At 41.2% G+C, this 12,375-nt stretch overlaps 1 protein-coding gene and 1 long non-coding RNA gene across 5 annotated transcripts in view; both read right to left on the bottom strand.

Moving 5' to 3' along the window:
* The window catches only part of LOC135173636 (guanine nucleotide-binding protein G(q) subunit alpha), a 126,744-nt gene extending 116,986 nt beyond the window's left edge, over positions 1-9,758 (bottom strand). Inside the window, exons 1-2 of one of the 4 annotated variants that reach the window (XM_064140685.1) lie at positions 8,955-8,988; positions 8,570-8,718 (exon numbers count right to left, since the gene is read on the bottom strand). Coding sequence is in view for 3 of the 4 variants with exons in the window: in XM_064140682.1 (XP_063996752.1) it covers positions 9,623-9,758 (136 nt within the window). In the remaining variant the exon portion in view is untranslated. The other 3 variants (XM_064140682.1, XM_064140684.1, XM_064140683.1) reach the window with 3 other exon arrangements.
* Positions 3,780-5,806, bottom strand: LOC135173495 (uncharacterized). The gene is made up of 2 exons (XR_010301354.1): positions 5,690-5,806; positions 3,780-4,919 (listed from the first exon to the last, which is right to left on the bottom strand). It is a non-coding gene; the product is annotated as an uncharacterized LOC135173495 (long non-coding RNA).
* Positions 9,759-12,375: the final 2,617 nt, after the last annotated feature.

Raw genomic sequence — 12,375 nt, forward strand, 5'->3', positions numbered from 1 at the left:
ACCGTCTCCTTTAGCCTATTTATCATTTCAATACTGAGAAAAACAGAGATTATGAGGAAACTCAATACACCACCAAAAAAAAAATTCAGACTATTTCATCTCAACATTCTCATTACGCAAAAATAAAGTATACTTAAGTGTGTTTTCAGAGGAAAAGCAAACAAATAAGTAACTTTTCCATCCAGCAGACAGGTTGGGAAGATGCATTACATCTTTAATCCCAGGAAGTTACTGACTACCAAAGCACTCTAATGTTAGGATAGTTTGGGTTGGAAGGGACATTCAAAGACCATTAGTCCAATCTCTGCTGCCATGGGCAGGGACATCTTTCACTAGACTAAGTTGTAACCTGTCTCAATGTTTTCACTACTCTCATTGAAAGAAATTTTTTCCTTGTATCTAAAGTCTCTCTTTTTTAAGAGCCACTGCTCCTTGTCTTATCACTACAGAAGTTCATCAGAAATTTCTGTCAATTTTTCTTAAATGTTCTCTTTCTACATATAGAAAAGCCGAAGAAGCTCTACCTGGAGACTTCTCCTGTCCTTTTTCATGGGGCTGCTCTCAATCTGTTAATTCCCCAGCTTGTATTTATGTTAGAGATAGCCTCAATCCAGAGGCAGCACACCCAAGACTTTGTACTTAGCATTGCTGGACTTCATGGGGGGTCACATGGGTCCACTCCTGAAGCTTCTGGATGCCACTCTTGCCCTCAAGCATATTAACTCATCACTCATCTTGGTGTCATTTGGAAATGTGCTAGAGATGTAAGTCACTATCACTGTCTATGCAACTCATTATCACTGTCTATGACAACAAAAATATTAAACACTATATGATTCCCTAGTGGGCCACCGCTCATTACTCTTTCCACCTGGACAGCAAGACATTGGCTGTAACTCTTTGGATGAAGCCACTGAGCCAATACCTTATTCTTCTGGATGTCCATCCATCAAACTCCTATCTCTCCAAGAGGTCTCCTTGGGGACCATACCAAAGTCCTTACAGAAGCCTTGACAGATGATACCCATAACTCTTCCTTTGTTCACTGACGCAATTACTCCATTGCAGAAAGCCACTTAGATTAGTTAGGCACAACCTGCCCCTTTGTGAAGCCATTCTGGATGTTTATTATCATCTCTTTGTCTTCCATGTTTCTACAGATCTCCCAAGACACACGTTTCTATGATCTTAAGACTAAGGCGAAGGTACAGCTAGAGTTTTGGGTTGAATTTTAGCATTGCCAAAGACTTCTCCCGAACTGTACTCATCAGAAACTTTTCTCATGGGGAGATTAACACTAAATACTACATGCAACATTTGTAACTTCCCAGAGTAATACTTCACAGATATTCACTTAAAAGACTTTATGATATGGGGAATGGTAGTGAGATAAAGGGACTTTGATGTCTATAGGAATAGTGTCTCAAATGTAAAACACCTTGTGATAGCAGTGATTACATTAAGAACTGAGAAGTGCCACAGGAAAGATAAGCACATTCTGGATGGCTCCCCTGATAAAACAGCAGCTGCCCAGGGAGTGTAGCAGTGGACAGCCTGATGTGTTAGCTTTGCCCATGTAGATAGCACCCTGGCAGTCACATATGGATTGTAAAGTGGCTAGGGTGTGGTCCAGGTATAGCTACGATAAACAGTATAAAACCCCAGCTTACTTTGGGGTGAACATCACCAGGGACATCTCAGGCTCAAAGCAGCAGCAACCCTGGAACATCTTGAATGTCTCTCTGCACAACCACCACCAAAGGACCATAGGGTAGTACCTATCTCTCTTGCTCTCTTTCTCCATTTTCCCTCTCCCTCCCTTTTCCGCCTTTCTCCATTCAGTTTTCTCTATTCTCTCTAATAAACACTCTCATCTTGATACATATGGCCTCCTCTATGCCTTAATTTTAATTACAGGAATGTTTAAAAAAAAACTGCACCTCCTTCCCAACCTTTGGATTGAGACAATTTCTAAATCTCTTTTTGAATAATGGGCCAGATGATAAGTGGTCAAAAATCAGTTAGACAAATATTTAGTGGCCTGTACTCAAAGAAAGCTACCAGTTTTGTCACTGTTAATGATGAGCAGGTACATACATCATAACCACCCCTAATAAAAATGGGTAGCCTCAATACAGGAGGAATTTAATTGGCATGAAAATGACCACATTATTGGAAAATACTTCTAAATGTCAGGTTCCATCACCACACAATCATGAAACAAAAAGAAGCAAAACAAAATTTATCCAAAACTATTCAAATAATGTCTAAGACCACACATGCTTGGGGGCTTTTTGTCCCGAGCACAACCATGCAGTGTCTCAGTTTTCAACATTTTTCCAAACTTATGACAAAAAAAAAAAAAAAAAAAAAAAAGTAGAAGCAAGAACCATTGTAAGACCTATTTTTTTTTATTTTCTCTCCTAAAACATCAACTGATTTAAAGCGTTTTCTGCTTGTTCCATAATGGATATTTGGAGGTTTCTTGTTCTTCTTTTTAAAAATACTGTTCCTTTCTGCAAACTACCTTTAAAAAGTTTTCACTACCAACAGCAATGTTGATTTCAACACCATATAGACAACACATGGCAAAAAAAGGAAAAATCAAATAATCCAAGTAGGTATGTAAGAATCTACTGAAGATAGATGGATGATGCCTTGAGTTCTCAGCACTTAATTCCCATTGCTTTTACTGCTGCCTGTTAGATGAAGCGGCAAATAATAACACTTAGCAAAAACAGTATCAGAGTAAAACAAACGTTCCATAGCTGATCCTCAGTTTCTGAAGCCTGATCAGTTCCTGAAAGCACACAGAACAATGGCATCGTTCCAGATTTCTGTGTTTGAGTTTTCCTTGCACTTCCAAGTTAGCAGTTGCTGCTGCAGAAATCTGTTTGACTTTGTGGCTGACTCTTATTCATCCAGAGACATGGGCTGGGATAGCTTTTGGCATTCTTTTCCAATGTTTTCTAATACAAGTGAAGTAGTTAACATTAGCCTTTGAATATGAGTTAAAAACTCTACTGTTACGGGTTTATAACACAGAAAACCAAGCCAACTTTCCTTAACAAAAATGTTCTCACTCAGTACAACAATTCTTGCCAAAGATAATCATGTTTCTTTTGGATTTGAAGCTTGCAGAGCAATGAACTAGCTAACGACTAAGAAGTACACTAGTAACCAGGAACTATATAGCTCAGGTACTGTAACATAGTAGCAAGAATAAGCAGTAATGTGTTACATTCTGTGCCATAAGAGCAAGTACTGTAAAATCTAAACCACTTTTTTCCTATATGGAGAATTTCAAAATTATGTTCTTTATACAGTACCTCCGTTTATAAAACTATGACCAATAAGGGGATTTCTACTGACTGATTTCATGGATATACCATAACTAAACCAGCAATTTCTAAAGTCTCAATTCCTGTTTACTGGAAGAATCTCTAACAGTCGGGGTTGCCATCAAATCCTATTATGCCAAATTCCTAAAGAATAGTAAACCCTGGATTGAACTTAAAGGTGGCTAACCCCACGCGGAAAACAGTATTTCTGATCCAAATTTGGTTATACTCACCATGATTAGAGCTGTATTTTCAGTTAACTTTGAAAGACTTAAGGACCTAACCACCTTGATCTCTTCAGAGAAGATTTCAAGGGGAGAACAGGGAATATAACATATTTCAAATGTTTTTTTGTCTTTTCCACAATTCTCCTTAGTGAAAAACAAACCAAAGACCATCATGGCATTGTCCTAGATAAAAACCAAAAAGCACAGATAATCAGTGAGGATAAGACCTCAAGTAGATATTTAATCCATTTATTCGCTCTGAGACAAAAACAGACCCACACCCAGACACCAGACAAAAACTGTTTAGTCCCATTCCTAAGAGATGCTTCTTCCACGCATGATTCTGTCTGAATGGATCAACAAAGAATGTATCTTCTTTGATAGGGTTTACTTTTGTTTCTGGAATACCCACATAGAGAGCAAAATCAACAATGGCACTTTTCTGTTGGCAACTGCACCTACAGTGGAGTTCTGGGCAAAAAAATAACCACACACACACGCACAACTCTACAATACAGTTGAACACTAAGCATAGTGTGCATATTAAGTAGTTTGATTATTCCATGACATTCGAAGGGTCCTTCAAAAAACTCACAAAGGACAAAAATCTGTAGACAACTACCCTTCAGTTCAGCCTCTGTATCAACATTACTTATTGGTGGAACAATGTGCTTTCAGAACATTTAAGATTTAATCTTTAATTTAGCTTGAAAAAACATTTGTACTGTTCCTGGAATTCGCCCAGTAACTTTCAAAACTCCTAACTTCTAAATCTGTGGCATCTCTTACATTCGTGTAAATACATTCAAATTCCTTAGAGTTAACAATATTTAAAGCCTGCTGTATGATTCCTTTTTCCACGCTACAAACACTGAATATATGCTTTCTCAGTATTTCCTTTCTAATTCACCCTTGGCTTTGTACTGCACTCCTGCTCTTCATTCTTGACAGTTCAAGATTTTATAACCAGGGTAAATAAAATGTAAATGCTGAAAATCTTCCATAAATTTATTAACTCTTTATACACAGCAACATTTCACTGCAAGTACAGGATTTTTCCTGAGTCTAAGACCAAGCAGCACGGCAAGAAAAAACATCTGGGTGTTCATAGAACTCTATTACTACAACAAACCTTACAATGTTGGATCACACCTTGCTGGGATTAACTTTTCAGAGATTGACATATTATTTCAAAACAAATGCTGTCCCATATAAAGTTGCCATTATACATCAACAAACGTGAAGCTGCTAAAAAAAGCAGAGTTGCAGAGTTATTTTTTTCTTAGCTTTGCAGCATATACTCCAATATCTGTTGTCAAGAGATTCTTCTGCTCAGCATGTAATTTTCCTCCTGCAATAATTCAGTATTTTCCGTCAATGTAAGATACAAATTTGTGTTTACTTGGCTATTTGACATATGAATAAAGTTAAATTAGTCAAAATCCTGTGACTATTTAGACACTTTGGGTATAGATCATTTATAAAGAAGTAAAACTAGAACATTAACGAAGTCCTTGTATTGGCTGCAAATAAAACATTTATTCACAACGCAATAAATGTATTCTTAAATATGCTCTAAATATATGTATCTGATATGTTATCATACTGATACCGAAGTGGCATTTTTACATATAGAGGTACATGTCTATATATTAATATATCAAGATGTTTTGCATTCAGAGCATAATTATATTTCCTTAGAAACAACTTATGCTTAATAAGGGATATTAATCAATCTAGTTACAACATATATCAAGCTGCATGTTAACTGTTTGTTTATTTTACACTTGTAAATAGGTACTGCGGTAAATACCTAAAATTATTTGACAGTGTTCAGTGTAAGATGGACAAATACAAATTAAAACTGATAGGAAAAATAAGGAAGTTTGTGGTTTCCCTAGCTGAAGAAAAAGTTACATAAAACCAGTGGATCTCATTGCTGGCTAATAGACCTATTTTCCCTTCAACTTATTTACAGAATTTTTAGTCTTTGCTAACTCACCAAGTTCTGCACCTATACCTTTAATTTGGCTGACACTGAAAAATTAAAGATGCAGACACAGAATATGCAAGAAAAACACATGTGCATATATGTATGCTACATGCTTGCTGGATATTCACCTTATGTTCAAGAGTGTCTCCACACAGGACTTGGTTGCCATTCATGCTAATTCAAATGGCTTATCACCTGCTTCCTTTGTGAATGAATAAAGAATAAAAGGACACTCATATCAGGCAACTCTCTTCATTGACATATCTGCTATATCAAAAGTAAGAAACAATTACTCCTTAAAAAAAATGTTTTGCATATGACAACGCCGGCAAATATGGCACACACCAGAAAACATGATACACACCTCCCATACTTAATTTGGCCTAGGTTTCTAAATAGGTAGGAACAGCCAGCCAGCTGGAGTGATAGTGCCAGATTATTTTCAGATACTCAAGACACATCTTTCATTGAGAAAACAGTATGCACTATAAATATATAGAGCATACAGGCAAAGGATGTGCAGGATTTAAGGTTTATGGCTACAATCTATGATGGAAACCCAGATGCTGCTTTATGAGACCATGCAAAATTTCCACTGATGACAGGCAAAAAGATATAAAAAGAACCACTGAACATGGCTGTTACTACTTAACAATAAATATGTACACACATGCTTAAAATACAAGCACGCAGAACACTGTACATTTTATTTGACACATACAAATATAAACCACTAAAACATCTCCTTTTTTTCCAATTACAAAAGCTAACAGCAAACAACGGATGGATATTAACAAATGTAAGTTCTGGAGCACAATCATAAGGTTTTACAAAGGCTTCAGCAATTATGAAATCCAGAATTTAGTAAATATGTGTGATTAAAACCAAATTTAGTGGAAGACTGAATTTGTTCTGAAGTGCCTTGAAACATTACAGAGAAGCGGTGCTAGCCAAACCATTACTCTGTAGTATGGTTCAGTGCATATTTCTGAATTCTGGCTTTTCAAAATTGTAACAGTAAAAAAAAAAACTTTGTTCTGTTCTAATCTGTTCCAAAAATTAAGCAGTGAAGTCCAATAAAGTCCTTAGAATTCATATTTTAATATTACATCACATAGAAGGCTTTAAACTAATACTTCAAATCATCTTAGTAGGCAGCAGTTTTCCATAAACAAGTTGGCATCTTCAACTCTTTGATCCCAAAAAAAGCAAAAGGTTGTGATCACTAATACACACAAAAGGGTGTAAAGCACAGTGTGTGTGACAGAGTTAACAAGAGGAAACTAGTGCACTGTATCTTCCAGGAGTTAAGGGGATTTTTTTTAATTTGCTATACCTGTATTTGTGCATATGTATATCTAACATACATACTGGAAAGCAATCTGGCATAGAGATGCTTCTTTGTGCCTTTAAATGTAGTATTTTGAGTAGCAATACTTTCACTTTGCACTTGCAGCAAGTCTGAAGATGATGCACAACTAACTTGGCTCTGCTTAAATTGCACTAGGAATCTCCATATGAGCCAAAGGATATGCTTCAGTCCCATATTCAAAACCCACTTAGGCTTCTAAATCCCACTAACTTTACAATACTGGGACTGAGTCATTGGCACTTCTGGAAAAAAAAAAAAAAAGAAAGAAAAAAACTAACCCAAAACAAATCACAGAAGACCAAAAAGAGACATGTTTGCTCATACCTACATAAAATAAAACTAAACACCACTAGTAATTTCTGTTTTGAGAGGGAAAGACATCTAAGAGGACAATACAGGTCTAGTCATTCTTTTAAAAAGATTAAATAATTTCAAGAGATTTTGTGCTACCAGTCTCACTATTTTTAGTAACTACTTTTCAATTCTACAATGGTTTAACCTATCTCATAACCACATAAATGACCCACACAAACCACACAAACTTAATAACCAAACAACCACCCAAATTGGGGATGCAACAGCAATTAAAAAAATTAAAACCAACAGAAACATGGTGTCAAACACCTAGAATAAATCCACCAATGAAAACAAATTTTCCCTCAAAATTTGTTTAGAAATTGACACTTGAGTCTCTACTCAATCCCATAACTCCAACAGCAGTTCACTACTACACTGCATTTTACAAGATGAAAGATCATTAAGTGTTAAACCAAAGAGCTACATGTGCACACACTTTCAGTCCAACATAGGATAGAGACTCACAAAGCAAAAGTCTAAAATTATGTGCACAGTAACAATTTCTGTACTATTTCATTACCTGAGCATAAAGATAAACCAGCAAGTATGAGCAGCTAAATGTGCATCTCGCTTGGTCTCTAGTACATCATGCTCTTGCTTTCAAAAGCATGTCAGGAGTCTTGGTTTGTACTGGTAATGAAGAATGCACAAACTTTTCATACACACACTCAGGACAGTTTTCCTCAATGCTTCTCTCTTGTTCCCCCCTAAGTCACTTTGTATCATTTCGTCCAAAGTGATGCCACACGTGGTCCAATCTACCACCACCACACTTTACATTACTGGTGGGAAGATTTTACAAAGCAGTACAATTTCCACATTACTGACTGCATAAGTGGATCTCTGAATTTCTTCTCTAAGTAACACATAACGGATTCATTTAGTAAATTCCATACGTTATTGAAAACCTGGGAGAAGTCTCTAACATTACTGCATGAAAAAAACACAAAAATATGCCAACTGCCTCTCCTGAAGTGAGACTATATCATTAAGTAATTATACTCGAATTACCATAAAATTAAGCAAAGGAAAGCTACCCATCCCTTATTTTGTCTTTTTTATGAATCTCAAAATAGTCACAACTTGCACTTCCATAAACTAAAATCGGGCTAAAATGAGACAAAACATTACTGGTAGTGCTGCATCTGTGTCAACCACTCCCTTCCCACACCTGTTAAGGATCCGAACATCTTTCCCAGTATCCAGAAGAGAAGCTGCAGGAAACAGGATATTCACACAGAAGCACTAAAACACATTCTGTCTTTTCAATTCTCCTTACCTCACTGAAAAAGCAGTTTACTCCCCCACAGTGACTACTTTCATATAGATGAATTGCAACAAAATATCTCCAGCATAAACATCCCGCATCCACTTGGAACATCCTCACTCATCCAGACACCAGACACTGGTGCAGACATATTTCAAGGCCTGCAAGTCCCAGGCAGAAACCATATTATCAGGGGAGCTACATAATATAGAAAAGCACACTGAATATGGACAAACACATTTTAATTCAAACACGTTATTTCAAAATAAACCGAATTTCTGTTAGATAAACACTGACTCTGCACACCTGCAGCTCTAAAATATCCACTTCTATTTTAATAAAAATTAAATTATACTGTAGATTTTATTTCCTACCAGTGAGTGATCCTCCTGCATACCTCAGCTTATTTCGCAGCTTCGCGTGTGCATCTCGGCCTTTAGGGTTAACCCCTTTCTTTCTCAAAACTGCTCTACTGAGCATAAACCCCTGACCCCAATTTACTTCATTAAATAATAGCCACAATAAAAAATGCAACCGGTGAGCCAACAACCTCCCCAAGGTTCACAGAACAATGCAGATACGAAACCAGCCACCACTGAACCACACAACTGCCTCTGAGAGTCCTTTCCTTAATCCGCTTCCTGGCCATCACTCTCCCACACACTCTGCCATCGACACTGACCCTAAGGCCGCCCCGGCCCAGCACCCCCTCACTTACCCGCCACTCTTCCCCTCCGCATTTCAGAAAGCCGCTCCCCCTCCACACCAACTACACCTGCGGAAGCCGCAGCAGTTCGGCCCGCTGCTGGCAATGCCCACGGGCGGGTATACACGCCCCACCGCGGTAGGGGTACGGCCTGCGGCTCCCCGCGGCGGAGACGGCGAGCGCCCGGAGGCAGCCCAGCCGGCTCTGCCGCCTCCCCGGCCCCGCCACCGGCTGCCTCGTCCCCACTGTATAACGCGGCGGCCCGTGCAGTAGCCCCGACGGCACGAAAGACACGCGTGCAGCGGGCGGCCCGATGCGAGGCGGCTGCGCCGAGCCGGACAGAGGCAGCCGGCACTCACCCAGCAGCAGTAGCTTCAGCTCCCGGCGAGCGTCCCGCTTGTCCCGGCGCAGCTGCCGCTCGATCTCGTCGTTGATCCGCCGGGCTTCCTTGGCTTCCTCGCTCAGGCAGCACGCCATGATGGACTCCAGAGTCATTCTTCCTAACTGGTTCAGACACAACCTCCACTCCTCCTAAAATCACACGCACACTCTCACACACGCACCCCGCCGCCGCGGCCTCAGTAGCACAGTCGCTCTCCGCCGAGGAGCCTCTGCCGGGCACCGCAGGGCAAGAGCACGCAGCTGCCTCGATGCCACACAGGCGACGAAAAAGAGACAGGGCCGCTGGCTGCGCGGATCCCCGCTCCCTGCCGCCGACACCCGCCGCTACCAACTCCTCCTCTCCTCTAAATCATGCACCAAACAACATGGAAACGTTCACCGTGGCGGCAGCAGCGATACCTAGCCGAGCCGCTCGCCACTGCCGCCCTCCGCCCTGCTGCCTCACTTCCCTCACCGCCGCCCGCAGCCAACGAGGCCCCCGAGTGTCCCTGGCGGACGATACCCCCACCGCCCTCCAGCGCGACCACCCCACCCGCTGTGGAACCGCTAAAGCCTGCTAATCCTTCCCCCGCTTCGCACACACATTTCCCTGTTGCGCCCCCTGCCCTGGAGCGGGAGCCCTGCTCCTGGGGGTGGACGAGCTCGTCGCTGCCCGCCGACCAAGGCGTGCGCCTGGCTGGAAGCTTCCTGACGGACGGCCTTGCTTCCCGGCGGGGCAGCCGTTCGTCCGTCTGGCGGGGGCAGCAACTGCCACGGCTCGCCCCTGTCCTGCCAGGAAGGACGAGACGGGGAGAGGGCGGCAAGGAGCCACCAGGGAGAAAAAGGACGCTAGAAGACAGGCAGGGACCGGGATCGCGCGGCTTTTCAATGGCTGAGCTCCGCGGGCGTGGTGAGGGAGAAATATGGCGGATCGTCTCTCCTGCCGCCTCTCCCGCTCTCCCCCCGCGCCGTTGCAGGCTGGGGGCGAGCGGCCGGGGGAGCCGGGCCCCCTCGAGATGCCGCCCCAGCCAGGCCCGGCGCCCTAAGGCCACCCCCGCCCGCCCTGCTGCGGTGGTGGTGGAGGGCAGGAGAGGGGAGGTCGAGGGAGAGACCGGGCAGTTTTTCACACCAAATGGCCGCGAGGAACGCAGCCTGTTCCGTTTCGACCTGTAGGGCAGCGCTTTCCTAGCGTCAGGCGTTGTTTTTGGCTCTCGCTTCCTTTGTTTTCAGTCGGACACGTTATTATTCCATGCTTGTCCGAGAAGAAATCACTTGTGTTGGTAAGGGCAGGGAAAAAATACTACGAGAAGAGAGAAGGGACATGGAAAATTGCCTTCCCCACCTTCAACCGGAATGGAAACGCAAAGTGGGACACACATATATTGCCAGGCACTAATACGTTTTTATGCCCAGAGTTCTTATCCCGACCCGATACATACAAGACAACGCCTGCTGCAAAAGCAGTGGGAAACTTGGCCACCTCACTGAAAGGCACCAATACACAGTGGTTTCTACTCTGCTGTTAGAACTTCTATTCAGACTAAGCGGTTAACTGTCACTGCTTCCCGCAGGCCCCACTTGCCTTCAATGCCAGTCCCAGAAAATCTGTACTCACATAGCCTCCGGTAGCCCTCAGCGTGATGGCACAGAATTCGACGGTATGTATTGACACGGTGTCTAGGTTCTAAGGATTTACAGACTCCTTCCAAAATTCCAACACCTGCCCTTCATGTACGTACCTCCATATTAAACTATTTGTATCTCAAAATCTGCTGGGGAACTCATACTGGCCTATGCAGTATGTAGTAAGACTCATGACTCTTCATCTAGCTTCAGGTGCAGTGCCCTTTCCAGTACCTGTTGACATGCGTTTTGAAATTCATATGCTCCTTCCTAAAACTCCTAATATATATTAACAGTATGCATCAAGTATGGTCCTCCAAAAAGCATAAGACTGGAAAAGGATTTAAAAATATAAAATAATTAGGGAAATAATATATTTGATCTATTTTTAGAACACAAAAAAAATGAAGTTACTCTTCAAACACATTATTCCCACATAATTCTATATTGTATTAGTATGCATAAAAGCAGCTGATAAAACTTGGACTTTAAAAAAAAAGGTTTATTCTAATAATAAGAGTTTCAGTCCAAATTGTGTAATTCTAGTTATTAATAGTAAATTATATTTCATTCAAAGCATTTTCTCTATTTAAAACCTTTATATGTAAGTATATCTATATATTTATCTGTCTTATGATCCCAAATATTATGAAGTCAATAAGGATTCCTAAATAGTGAATTACAGATTCAGCTTATGTAAAATGTGAATAGTAACCAAAGAAAAGGGGAGAAGGGGGGAGAGTGGATTTCTTCATTGAATTAATTCTCAACACACCAGAGCTTTCTTTTCAAAACCAGGGCCCAAAAGGGAAAGATGGGTTTGTAATACAGGTCACAAGAGATTGTTGATGGATGTTTTGTGCCTGGAACTCTGGTACAAGGAGTTCAAGACCGCAGCAGTCATCTTCTGGCATCACATCCAAAGAAAGGATATGAATGGGCCAATGAGTTTGCAGTCTTTGTGTAAACTGTATCAAAATCCACCCCCAAACTGAGGGCACAGTAATTCTATTGAAAACCACACACCTCAGACAATATTATAACATTCCTCAGTAGATGAAGTCTGACTCAGCTTTCTTAACCAGCTCATTTATACTCTTATACACAT

The sequence above is a fragment of the Pogoniulus pusillus genome, chromosome Z (genome assembly GCF_015220805.1).
Source record: "Pogoniulus pusillus isolate bPogPus1 chromosome Z, bPogPus1.pri, whole genome shotgun sequence".
NCBI classification, from domain to species: Eukaryota; Metazoa; Chordata; class Aves; order Piciformes; family Lybiidae; genus Pogoniulus; species Pogoniulus pusillus.